This window comes from Polistes fuscatus, unplaced genomic scaffold (genome assembly GCF_010416935.1).
Source record: "Polistes fuscatus isolate 324 unplaced genomic scaffold, CU_Pfus_HIC Scaffold1, whole genome shotgun sequence".
Classification (NCBI taxonomy): domain Eukaryota; kingdom Metazoa; phylum Arthropoda; class Insecta; order Hymenoptera; family Vespidae; genus Polistes; species Polistes fuscatus.
In genome coordinates this window covers 16,243,036-16,257,066 of record NW_025112997.1, presented here as the reverse complement: position 1 = coordinate 16,257,066, position 14,031 = coordinate 16,243,036, and the positions used below count along the sequence as shown (strand labels likewise).

General features: G+C 33.5%; 1 protein-coding gene across 1 annotated transcript in view; it reads left to right on the top strand.

The window, feature by feature from the left end:
* The window catches only part of LOC122523288 (receptor-type guanylate cyclase Gyc76C-like), an 81,983-nt gene that overhangs the window by 40,366 nt on the left and 27,586 nt on the right, over positions 1-14,031 (top strand). Inside the window, 2 exon segments of the mRNA XM_043644965.1 lie at positions 4,860-5,591; positions 9,554-9,751. Coding sequence (XP_043500900.1) covers positions 4,926-5,591; positions 9,554-9,751 — 864 coding nt within the window. The 5' untranslated portion in view covers positions 4,860-4,925.

Here is a 14,031-nt window from a genome sequence, read left to right as displayed (position 1 = left end):
AGAGGTTTTAGTGGAGTTAGAAAAAAAAGCTACAATCGAAAACCAATGTGAAGATGAGCCAAATGAGGAAGACATTTTGCCTATTAAAAGAAGACGAGTTAGGCGACTCATATTATCTGACAGCAAGGATGAGTGTTGAAAGATTAAATTTTACAAAAGTCTTTCTTGTTTTTGTTGGAAAACAGTTTTTCAGTTTAGTTTTGGTATCATTTCTTTATATAAACTCTTCAATTCAATAAAAATAATTTATAATTTATCTTGTCCTTATTGGTCTCCATATAACGCGGTACGAATAATGTGATTTGTACTAATTCTGCGTTTTTATAGCGCGGTTTCCATACAACGCGGTAGCCGGTTTCCATAGAACGCGCTACGAATTAGCCTGGTTTGTACGGTTAAATCCGAGTTTCTTATAGCGCGGTTTCCATATAACGCGGTACGCACTCACCGCGTTATAGGAGGGTTGACTGTAATCGTTATAAATAAATAAGAAAATAAATTTTATCTATTTTTTTAATTCCATTGTCATAGTTACCAGTACATAAGTATACAAGAAGTATATTTCTAAACATAATTTATATGAGAAATATTGTTAGTTTCGTTTAAACATCCTCCAAGTTGATTCCGCGCGTCAAATAAATCTATATCCCGTGACTTTCACATCATCGTAATTAAATTGGAAGGTTTAGGAGCGAGCTAGTCGAGGAAAGTTATATCTATACTCAAGTTGGTGAATGACACCATGCATCATAGATAGAAGACGTCTTTATTGTGGGGAAGTCGTTACGGCCTAGTCCGCCGTGTGTGTCGCCTACGTAGTCCGAGCTAGTGCTTACGTAACTGGCAGCAGCAGGTGTGTATGTGTGCACCTCACTATACCTCTCTCCCTCTGCGTTTGTCTTCTCGACGAAGAGCACGTGTCGTCGCACCTCTTCCTTCCACTTCTCCTCTTGGCTTTATAGCTACCGCAAACCCGACACTCTAAGCTTTCCAGAGAAGCTTTTAATTGATCGTTAATTAAATCAATAAATTTAATCCCCTTTCGTTGAATCATCTAATTCGTCAAATTTTCAACAAACTAATAAGTTCTTCATTTTCTAACGAATCGACATTTTAACGATATTGCTTTATCTTCTAAGTTTATGGATAAAAAATAAACTTTAAATAAATTAATTTCAACAAAATATATTTTATAATAACGAAGCTTCTCGTATCTCTTCGTTTGAATGAAAATATTCGATGAGATTTTTAAACGATTCTAAATTTCTCGTGAATTTTTGTCAACGTTTGAACATTTTTTTCGAAAATTCTTCCTTTACCTTTATATCAATAATTATTAATTCAGGAAAATTGTTACTTAAAGATATATCGATAAATTCCATTCTTTCTTCTCGTCCATTATAACAGAAACCAGTTAGGATTCCTTTTATAGTGCAATAAACGGCGCATAAATTACGATAAAAGAGTTATTCCAGTTTTTCAAAGGAGTCCAACAACAACGACGATGCGGAGATCAACAGCATCTTTTCGCGTCGGCGCGGAGGGACAAAACTTTCACGTCCTTATACGCAACCGACATCCTGTCCGCCATAACGACCTAGCTCGGGAAAATATCAACGAAAATGTCGATGTTAGAAAGGCTAATCTCTCTCTCTCTCTCTCTTTCTCTCTCTCTCATTCTTTCAATATCTCTCAAAAAAAAATAGAAAAGAAAAAAAATAATAACAGGAGATAAGAACTCTACATTTGAAAAATAATCCTGCGTTCTATTTGAAAAAAATTCAATTTCGGAATTTTCGCCAATAATTTACACGATTTCTCGAAGTGTACCGATAATTATGACTAAGGACTAATTGTAAGTAAAACAACAATTTTTAATCAATTTTATGGCATTGGATTTATATTACAATTATTTATGCTGTAAAATTAATCATAAAATAAATTTTTGTATTTACGATCTTTCGACTAATCGTAAATTTATTGTCATAATTATCGTTACGAATAAATTCTCTAACATTTCTTATCATTCGTTTATTAGCGCTATCATTATTGATCTATTACAGTTTTACGCGGTATTACAACTTTACCTCGTATATGTGAAATTTTAATTTATCAGAATGCGTTTTATAGTTTGTGATTTTAATCGGCGTATCTAATCGAGTAATCAAACGGTAAAGGTTAAGAAAAAAGAATTAATTAATTTTTAGAAAGAAATAAAATCGCGAAGTATAGCGAACATTCTTGCCTACTTTTTTATATTTTTTTTTCAAAGCGCTTTTTTTACTTTTGAATCGTTCTCTCTCTCTCTCTCTCTTTCTCTCTTGGTATCACAATGTGTAAGAATTTATGAGATTATTCGTGATACAGGAAATTTACGAGCTGAACGTATCACGATTTATGAGATCGCGTATAGATAGCGTAAAAATACGTTGTCATATTTTTGTGCTTATTTCAATATTACTATTACGATATTATCGACTTACCAAGGGACAGTCAGATCAAACCCCCTCCGATTTTTTTTCAAATTTTGCACACTTGTAGTAGTCTATGAGAATATTCATTGTACTTTAAAAAACAAAAACTAAATATTTAATCGTTTATGACTTGATTAGACAAAGCAAAGTAGAACGGAAGAGGGTAAGAAGAAGAAAAAAAATCATTGTTAACTTGTTAACCGAAAAAAGGGATTTTACTTTTCGCAAAGATATCATATATTTTCTTGATAAAAATTTAAACAAATTATTTGTTCTTTATAATTGATTAAATAAAGAGAGAGTAATTATTCTTATTAATAAATCATTTGATACTACCATTTTTATTAATTTATTCATATTTTCTGATTTTTAATCGTATCATTTTATTTTTAATTGTCACAAGCTTCGTATAGATAAGTTAACCGATCAAAACTTATCTCAGTTTAACACTTTAACAGGGATAAATATCACGCAAAATAATGATTCACGTAAATGAACGTCGCCTCGTGACAAGTATACTACTTTAACAGGAACATACTAGTTATTCTTTACACATCACTGTAATATTTTTACATCCAAAGATAGAGATAGATAGATACAAAAAGAAAAAGAGAGAGAGAGAAGTATAAAACATTAATGAAAGGCACGTAGATCTTACAAAATTACTCCAATGTTGAATGCCTTATGAATTTTTTTAAATTTTTTTTTCTAGATAACCGATCGCGAACGACACATTTGCGATTACGAAGGTAATATAAAAACATGACGGAAAGTATAAAAACGAACGAAGTCTTTTTTTCTCGGATATTAATAGCTCCATTGAAGTTCCTCGTGCCTTTTAACGATGAATTATTAATGCAATTATGAGGATCGTTGAATACGTCAGAGAACGAGGATCAAACCGATCTTTGATTAATTACATTCAATGTTCTCCACACACATCTTACCTATACTATGGATCATATATAAATATTTGCAAATGACATATGAGAACATTAAACAAAGGAAAACAAGAAAATATTATTTTAAGGTAGTCCCCTTGTTTGTTGGAATCATTGATATTGCTAATTATTCGATTAATTTTAAACCTTTCTTTCGTTCATGATAGACTTTGTTAATTTAATCAGACAATTATGAGAAGATCAGTCTTATTAGCTCTTTCATTAATTATTAAAATTGCCAATTATTTAATGTGTTTGATTTAATAAAACATTTTATTCATATTATGTCTCGTTTATTAAATCAAACAAAAACTGTTTTTATTAATTTTATTTGTTCTTTCATTCGTGTCTAAATGGTGAAGTATTGTATGATAGAAGAAAAAAGATAATTAATAAGAAAATATGAATAAGGGAAATTAGTTAAATATTTCACTTGATAAATATATTTTTGAATTAAAAAATCTCTTTTTGAAATAATATTTTAATTCCCGATTTTAGGATGAAGTTAGCGATGTATTTAGTGAAATTACCTAATGTTGAAGATTGCATTTTATCAAGCAATTACATACAGAAAAAACGTCGTTACATGTCACACATATTTTCCTTGTAATTACAAAATTATTTTTGCATGTTCCGTATGTCATTATTTTCTTCAAACTCTTATAAAAACAATGGTATTGTTCAAAAATTGATCAGTATCGATATTTATTCTTATTATATATTTTTATTATTGATCGTGTGGTCACCGGTGACCTAGACGGCAGTCAACATGTTAATAATATGTTTTTGTTTAAAAAAAAACACACACCGACAAAAAAATAGGCCGTTTATTTTAAAAATGGTACAAATTGAAAGATATAAATTAATTATATCGTCTGGCAATGTTCCTATTAACTTATCAATATGTAATGCGATTATACAAATTTCTTTTAGACGAATTTATGTAAAATAATGTATATTTACGGGCTATAAATGGCTGTAACACCACTTTCAAAATAAACGGTCCAAATATTAATCTGTATTGGGGATGATAATACAGGGTTAGAGCGAGGGTCGCTTAGTAGCTAGAAGGGTTAACCCTTAGCGCTCCGTTGCTCCGCTACGGAGCCATCCGTCATTTGTTTCGTAACTCCGTAGGCTCCGCTGCGGAGCCCAATGTTTTTAGCATTACTAGAAAAAAGAAAAAAAAAAGAAAAAAATTTTAAATTTATTTTTCATTTACAAGAAGAAGGTGCATATGTGTATAAAAGAAATAAAATCAAAAATATTCACAAGCACGTGTAATTCTTCTCACTTAAAATAAGATTCCTTTTCATACTCGTTCCGCTGTATGTAAAATGTGCCGGAGTTGCTGGTAGGCAGTGGTACAAAAACGTGCAGAGCGCTAAGGGTTAATATGTGTCGTGCATAAATGATAAAGAGGTCAGAGGAGATATTTGAGGAGCGGGTCGATTTTTTTGTTGGCAGGTGAGCGGGAGGGAGGCGCTGCTGACCGGTGGCGGCGGCGGCCATGCGCCCTGGCCCGCTAATACAGCCGAGCCGCCGCAGGCCTCCCCGTCGCCAGCATCAGGTGCCCAATCGGCTGCACTATCATCGAATTTCCCATCAACAACAACAACGTCAACGTCATCGACAACATCATCGATCTTGTTCACGTTGCCAGGACGACGAACAACGGCAACAAGAGGACCAGCATAATCATAATCATCATCATCATCATCATCATCATAATCATCATCGTAATCAGCAGCAGCAACAGCAACATCATTATTATTATTATCGTAATCATCATCGTCAACAGGAACGTCAACGTGCAGGTGGACGAAGAAGATACTTCCAAAGAGGACATTTATTATCCTCGAGGAGCCTTTTCGTACTTCTATTGTTGGCAAGCAGCCCTTTGGTCCTTGGTTTGGCTGAACCATCGTCTGCACACGAATGGCAACGAAAGACAAGCTATTCCTCTTCGTCCTCATACTTTGACGGTTCCTCGAAGCCGGTCTTCGGTAGGCATACCGTCGATAGAAACACCATGCTTAGTTCTGCCTCACAAACGAAAATGGAGCTCAAAAAGACCCAGAATCTCACCATCGGATACCTCACAGCTATTAAGGGTGGCCTCAAAGATCGACAAGGACTCGCTATTTCTGGTGCTCTCTCTATGGCACTCGACGAGGTAACTTTGCTTACTTTTTTTCTTTACATTTTCTTTCACATTCTTTCAATTCTATTCATGCAATTCATCCAGATCGATTTATTCTTATTTCCTTGATTTTTTCATTATTTATTTCGACATTATTTACGACGTTTATTCATTGACAAAAGCTACGGTATTTGAAACACTCAATCTCATATTAACTTTTCAAAATCTCTAAGAGATAAGAATTGTTTATATCTGTTAATAAAATAACTCATAATTGAGGCATTGAAAACCAAAGTGGACCAATATTTTTAGTTGTAATTTTGAAAAAACCGCTTTAGAAAATTGTACAAATTTTGTGTTCATTTGTTTTAAATCAGTTTGAAAGTTGATCCTAACATTTTTGTTTTTGTATGTTCAATAAGAGACAAATTTCAAAAATGTATTAGTTTTACTACCAAATATTAGGTATTTTAAGAGAAAATGTGAGTTGGTCTACTCTGGTTCTCAAAGCCTCAATTGGAATTTACGAAAGAATCGAGATAAGCTCTTCCTTCTCGATATATCGCACTGGTCAAACGTTCTCTCCGATCGTCTGAAGAGCAACACGTATATAAAGTATGTGTGGTGGGATCGACGATGGGCTCCAGGAGGTTCGATAATTCATTCGAAGAGATCGGCGCGTTCGCGGTGACCGTGAGATCGTTTTCGCCGTCTCGTTCGTCGAATCAGAGTGGGAAGGGGAGAAAGGTAGTAATACTCTCTTTCTCTCTCTCTCTTTCTTATTTTGGAAGGAACAGCAGCAACAGCAGGAGCAAAGTAACTCGACCGATTCCACATCTTTCTCTCTCTTTTTCTTACTTTCTTCTTTTAGTTTCTCTTCGCGAAAGAAAGGAAGAGAGAGAGGGTGAGAGAGACTTCTTCGTCGCTTGGGTTTAAAAATACAAGACGGGCATTATTTGCCGGTCCGCCCACGCGAGCACCAACGAAACTGCACTCACGGCCAACCGTGAGAAGAATTCGTTCGCGATCGAGAACGCCTCTTCCTTCTCTCTCTCTTTCTCCCTTTTTATTTTTTCTTTTCGTTCTCCCCCTCCTCCCAGGTTTTATCCCAAACTCAAGTTCGAGAAGATCTCTCTGCGAGTTGCAGTATGCATCCGTTTGTCTTTCATCTTTCTCTCTCTCTTTTTCTTTCTTATTCGTGTGATACATGATTGTGAGTGGATGTGTATGTATGGGTGCCCATGTGAAAGAATAAGAGCGAGAGAAACGGAAAGAGAAGTTACGGGTTGGGAATGCCCGAAATGAACCGATCGTATCGCGCCTCGAGCTGTAGCCACCACCACCACCACCACCACCAACCCTGGCGCGAAAATAAAACGCCGTTATGTCAAAGATTAATCGGCCATCCGCCAGTAATTACCAACCGCGAACCGTATCCACCCTATTTCGCGGCTCGAAATCATCGCGGTGCATTCTGCTATCGATTTTTCTTATTAATTTCAGAGAGCCCGTTCCTCCCTTCGTTCGTTCTTTCGCACCTTGATATCTTTCTTTCTCTTCGTTTTGGGAGAAACGTCTTATCTGTAACTCACTTTCTCACTTCGTTGTTATTTTTATTTTATTTCTTCTCTCGACCTCGACTCGAAATCCGTAAGATCTTGAATTTCGTAAACGTAAATGAAAAAAAAAAGAAAATAATTTCAAATTATTAACTTAATTTATTAATTAATTACGCGCGTACATTGTAACATGGTCAACAACGATTTAGCTCTTAAAATGGTGTAGAAAAAACGAACGTATAATAAATAAAATTATGAAAACAATTAAAATCATAAAATATAACGACCAAAATTGTGAATTATCGAAATCGATGACGAATAATTAATACGATTTATATTTTCGTTGAAATATTTACGTACTACTCGATTAGTTGTCGATCGGTAAGGAAGAAAGATATCGACTCATTAAAGTAACGAATCGAAAACGTTCAAAGAAATAAGATTCGGGGAGTTGTTGAAGAGTTCTTAAGAAAAGGCGCGCAGGAAACAACTCGCCGGCGTTTATTTATACACCTCGATATGTCACGCAAGAGTAAGCATCGCGATCGCAATGTCGGCTCCTGGCGTTGCTGCCGTAAGCAGAACGACACTTACTTGGGCGAGTTATAACGCGGCCTTTATCCGTCATATACCTACCATATCGTAATAAGCGTTCTCATGGTTGGTGGTCGCGAGAACGCGTTCCTACCTGCGTGCAGGTGCACCTTGTACGGTTTATCCTCGTCATTGCGTCAAGTGAATGAAAAAAAAACGTGTGGAATTTACCGCGTTAACTAGAGCATACGTGGGAGGTAATGAGATCGGTAAACGGGAACGTATGTCGGTTCGTGAGAGAAGAACGACGACCACCAGTCGCGTGCGTAAGATCGATGATGAAAATCGTCAGATTGTTCCTGGCGTCATTTGTCGATCGATCGATTCTTTCAGGAATCCGATGTTCAACGGAATAGTGCAAATTATCGACCGTATTTTCATTTTCTTTCTATTTTCTTCTTGTTTTTCTTATTCTTACGTTAGATCTAATTATCATTCGTCGAGATTATTAAACGATGTTTGTACAATGAAACGATTCGTAAATTTGATCGTTTTTATTTTAATCTCATTTTTTACTTATTTATTTCTCTCTCTTTCTCTCTGTCTCTCTTCCAATTTAACCAAATAAAATGAACAGGTTGAAAAATATTTTTCATCATCCTTGGAATTCGAGTCACCTTTTCAAACTGAACGCCCTTCATTCGTTCAAAATGTAACCGATTGGTAAAATTGTAATGGCCTTCAACGTTTATACTTTCTTTTCGTTCTTTACATGTAACGCTAAAGTTATACGTTGCATCTGGAAAGAATAATAATTAAATACTTCCAGAAAAGCTAAAAGCGAATAAAATCATTAAGATTGTGGATTAAAGGAACCATACGTGGGTCATTTATAATAGATTACATTTTAATGCATTACTTATCGATCGATGTACATTAAATTGCACAAGAATGTATCGTGTAAAAAATTGTATAAATGTTCCTCGCGATTTTAAATCGAATGATTAACATTGATAAATATTAAATTTTAAAAATGCAATAATGCAATTTTATGGATAACATTGAATAAAGAAAAAAAAATTTTCCTTTGTTCTCATTGTATTCAATATTTATTTTAAAATACGTACCTATACATTTAATTATTAAACAATAAATTATATCGAAGAAAAAAAATAATATAAACTATTCTATTATCGCGCGAAAATTCTGTCACTTGGTTCGATTCGCCGGTTTTTTGGCGAGCTTCCTGAAACTCGTGTCACGAATATAAATTCGACGCAATGAGGGTGCCACTCGCAATATCCTTTTTTTTTCTCTTTTTCTCTCACTCTTCTTTATTCGCGTAGGAGTCATGCGAAAACGTAGAATAGTTACTCGCATAATGGCTTCTGTGCAATGTTCAAAGGGAAACTCGCGAATCCGCGGATGGAGATACGAAATAGAGAAACAGGATGAGGAAGAGGAAGAGAAGGAGGAGGAGGAGGAGGAGGAGGGTGGCGGTCTAGAAGGATTTATTACACGTGCGAACTTTTCAACGGTACCAACGGTTATAATTTCAACTCGCATTGGCAAGCATGTAAATTGGCACGCCGGGATAGTGACTACTTGGAAAAGTATTGTTTGCTGGAATTCAGATTTGCATAATAACCGAGCGAGTGATATTTATACGGGAGCCGGATATACCGAGTAAGATTGTGCACGACGAAGAAAGAGAGAGAGAGAAAGAAAGAAATAAAATACAAAATTCTTTCTATTATAAAAATATGTTCAACATTTTGTTCTATTAAACTTCTCGCGAATGATTTTCAACCATTTCGATTACCTAATAGCAGAATTTAAAGAGATCGATACTTCGTTTTTTTTTCTCGAAAAGTTCTTTAAACATTTGCACATTTTTTCCAGATCAACAAGGACCCAAATATCTTGCCAGACGTGAATCTGGTGATGCGATGGAACGACACAAGGGGAGAGACCGTGGAAGCCACGAATGCGATGATCGACATGATCTGCGACGGGGTCGCGGCCTTCTTCGGACCCGAAGGTTCCTGCTATGTCGAGGCTATAGTCGCTCAGTCACGAAATATACCAATGATCAGCTACGTGAGTATATTTATTGTAATTCACTATACTAACAAAATTAAAATATACCGATCAATTGATTTTTTAATATAACCGTGAATTTGTCCGTAAAAAAAAATAAAATAAATAAACAAAACACATCAAGTTCAGACGAACAATTAATCATTAGACAATTGCGTCGACATAATCGTAAAAAAAGAAACTAATTCGACGAAATATCAACAAGTCGGAATAAACAAAGAAAACAATACATTATTCTTAATGCATTCACGAACATTTTTGTATTATATAGTATTAGTAGTAGTAATTTATGTATTTAAATGAACATAGTGACGAATTTTTCGTTACAAAAGATAGAACGTAAAAGCTTCTAATAAAGCGATCGAAGGATGCAGGAACATCCAAAGAAGATCGGTAGATTGAAGGATTAATTTGATAGGAGCGTGAGAAAGTATGTGAAGTCTCTTGTTCGCTCGAAAGCCGTCGTGTCTTGTCAAAGACTTACTAGACGAGGGTTATTCTTCTTCGACAATCTGAACACCCGCGGCGCGACGATATAATTACGTGTTACGTTTGCCCTCTCACGTGCAAACGTGTGCTCTCGTCCACGTGTTCCGATACATCCTTTTACGTATACATCTACGTATCACACATATAGTTTTATTTATATTTCAAATGAAACGAAAAATAATTTTATAAATTTTTATATCGTTTAGATATTTTTCTTATCGATATTTAATTAACAATTTTTTATTAATATTAAAAATTAGTTGTAATCTTGATAAACATTTCAATTTCTTGCCGATAAAATGACTTATCTTTTTATGATTAATTTTTTGTATTAATCAGACTGAACTTTTAGTTAGATCTAATATGTATAATATATGTATCATATATACATTGATATGTTTAATGTGTGTGTATATATTCGTATAAATTGTTAGAAATGTTGAAAGCTGCACGACACGATGCAAAACGATTAGATAATCGTCGATGTAGCAGATTTCTCTCATATTTTATACTATATCTCGCAATGTGCATTTAATCGAACCGTCGTTCTCGATTACGCAAAATCTATTTCTTTTATGCGCGTGTGTATGTATATATATATATATATCAACGTTGTTCTTTTTTTAAGTAATATCATAAAATTTGTGGAAAAAATCGATCATATTATTCAAGATAAGATCGATTTTTAACTGGAGGACGGTCGAAGCCCGGACTGGAATGGTAAACGTTTTATTATCGCATCCGATCTTTATCGATAATTTTATCGACGATCGATCGGCGGCACGCACAAGGTCGTTGAACTTCGAAATATGCAAAGCTCGCACGATTAGCTTCGATAACCGCGATAAACGCGACGGGCAAACCCCACCAACCTGTATGTATATACTTGACGACATTCCAGTAATACCGATCTTATGGTTCGAATTAGTCATTTAATACGTTGATACGAAATGCACGCGCAAAAACACATACGCACGTGTTATTTATTTTAACTTTTACTTGTCATTATATCTGTTGACGTCGCAATTGATTTTATTTTTCTTTTTACTTCGTGAATATTTTTTGTTTTTATTTAATTGTATGTAATTCCAATTAACGTAATTCTTTTGAAGTTTAATTAAGACAACGATGCTAAATGTGAGATTTTATTTATATTTAATTCAATTGAACGGTGAATAAAAAGGGAAAATATTTCATTTCTGAAGTTACCGTTTCTATGGAGAAAAATATTAAAAATTCATATTTATTCATTATTTATTATGAAAATAAAAAATACTTTACATTCTTCTATGTGCAAAATTAATTGTTTCGAAAAATCGTTCCTGATATGGGGGACTCTGTTTAAAATTAATTATTAATTTATGTTTTTACCTTTGAAGACAATTTGGATTTATAATTATTTTTTTCCTATTATATATTTTACAAATATTTCGAGAACATCATTTTAAATCGGTCACTATCTATTATAGTACACGACGTCATTAAATGATTTCTTTTTAAAGTAATAACTTATTAGAAATAATTAATAACATTTCAAATTTTCAATATACTGCGGATTTGTAATAATATATGTGATCCAATTAAAATGGTTATCCTTGGTCTTTGTACAAGTTTGTAGTCGAATCGAAGAATTTCGCAATATTTCAAAAATTCCTCAATATGATCCTAATTTGTTGACAACTTTGTTGTACATGATGAGTATTGAATACACTATTTTTCAAGCGACCATCAGAAATAAAAATTGAATCGTATTTTTTGTATTCATTCCTAATTACTTAATCATACACTTCTAAATTATAACCTGTAAATAAGAGAATTATTGAATTCTAGAAAAACAACAAATTAAAATGAATAAACTCAATCGGCAGAACATGTAAGTTTACAAGGTCAAGAAATATCCAGAAACATTGTTCATAAATACGAATCAAGGATGGCCATTTCAAGCTCCTTTTATGAAAATAAACAGTTGCCAATTATAAAAACATAAAAATAGCAATAACTTGCAAACAAGGTCGAATAGGACAGATTTTCACTTTTTTTTTTATATTATTTTTATGTCCTCTCCTCTCCACTCTTGTACATAAAACATTTTATTGCCATCTTCACTGTACGTGGCTGGATTGATGAAAAGTTGAGCCTAACATAAAAATAATTAATTTTTGGTTAAATTCACTTTTATTAACCCTTTGAATGCTATGGATGCATATATGCGTTTGGTAAAAGTTGCTATCAACGCATATACGTGTTTATCAATATTAATATTAATATAAAATAATATAATGTTGATTTGTGCATATTAATTGTTGTTTTGAGTCATGTCACATAAAAATTATATACAAGAAACAAAAACATTAATTATTAAATATTATTTATTATTTGATCCGGTTAATAATATCAATCAACGGAAACATCTGCAATAAACTATTCCGTTCCTAAAAAACACTTCAGCTAAAAGTATTCAGCACTCAAAGAATTCAAGAAAGAAAAAGAATTTTTTTTTGTTGCTGCTCGAAATTTTTCAACCCACCTTCGTATGTTTTATATATGTTTTGAAAAATTCTTTTCCGAAGATATTTATTTTCTTATTTTAATCGTTTTTAAATCCATATCATTGAAAAAGATGGATTGATAAGGAGGTGAGAAGGGTGGGGGGGGGGAAGCGTGAGTAAAACACGTGAGTACGTCGCGTCATTCCTGTAGAAGACCCTTCTCTCCGGCAAAGAGCTACTTACTTTCACCTAGTTTCACTCGTTATACTCGACGGCAGTGGTGAGTATCGTCGAGCAAATTTGTCGGATTCCTTTAACGGCGGCAGCTCTTCCCGACTCGTCTTGGCGCCACGCACGCGTCTCTCTCTCTCTCTCTCTTTCTCTCTTTTTAACGTATGCATTATATTTATTTACTTTTATTTTACTCTTTTATCTTGCAAAAGTGAAACGAAGACGGATCGTACTCTCGATTTCTCTTGATACCGACCTCTTTCTTTTCTCGATCGATCTTCGATCATTTTCAATCGAATAATTTAGAATAATTCCGAATGATTCGCATTTAGTTATTTAATATCATTTTAATATAATTAATAATAAATATAATAAAATAATTTATAATTGTAAAATTATAAATTAATTTATTAATATTTATTAATATTTATTAATAAAAAAAAAATTATGATGTATTAATTTTTCATTTCAAATTTTCCCTATTTTTAAAAATATGTAATGATATCTTATTGAAAGAGAATCGTTAGTGATAAAAAATAACTGATACCAAATACGGTTTCAGCACCCAAAAATACATAAAATTTAGAGGTAAACTGGTTCAAAAGTTTTTACAAATATTTTTATCGTTGGCCTGTCTAATCATTTCGCTTATTATCTTTTTCTTTTTTTTTTTTTTTTTGCAAAAAATGGTATACTTTTTACGTGCTTACAATATTATATACATTTTTTAATAAATTACTAATATTATTACATTTATTATATATTTTGAGAAAGAATAACTTAATTATAATTTATTTAAAAATATTTATATTATTAGCGCTTCTCATAAGTGCACCTCTATCATTTAGTTACCAAAGTGTAGACAGTTACGATAAGTGGATGCATATCGTATCTGTGACATTCTCGGTTCATAATTATTTTCGATGATCGCAGAGAAAGTACATCGAGATCATAAAGAGAGCGCTTAAAATGCGCTCATGCTTGCATGTCGCTGCGTCATCCGGGTTTACTAAGAACGAGAGGAGGAGATGAAGAGAAAAAGAAAGAAAGAGAGAGAGAGAGAGAAGGAAG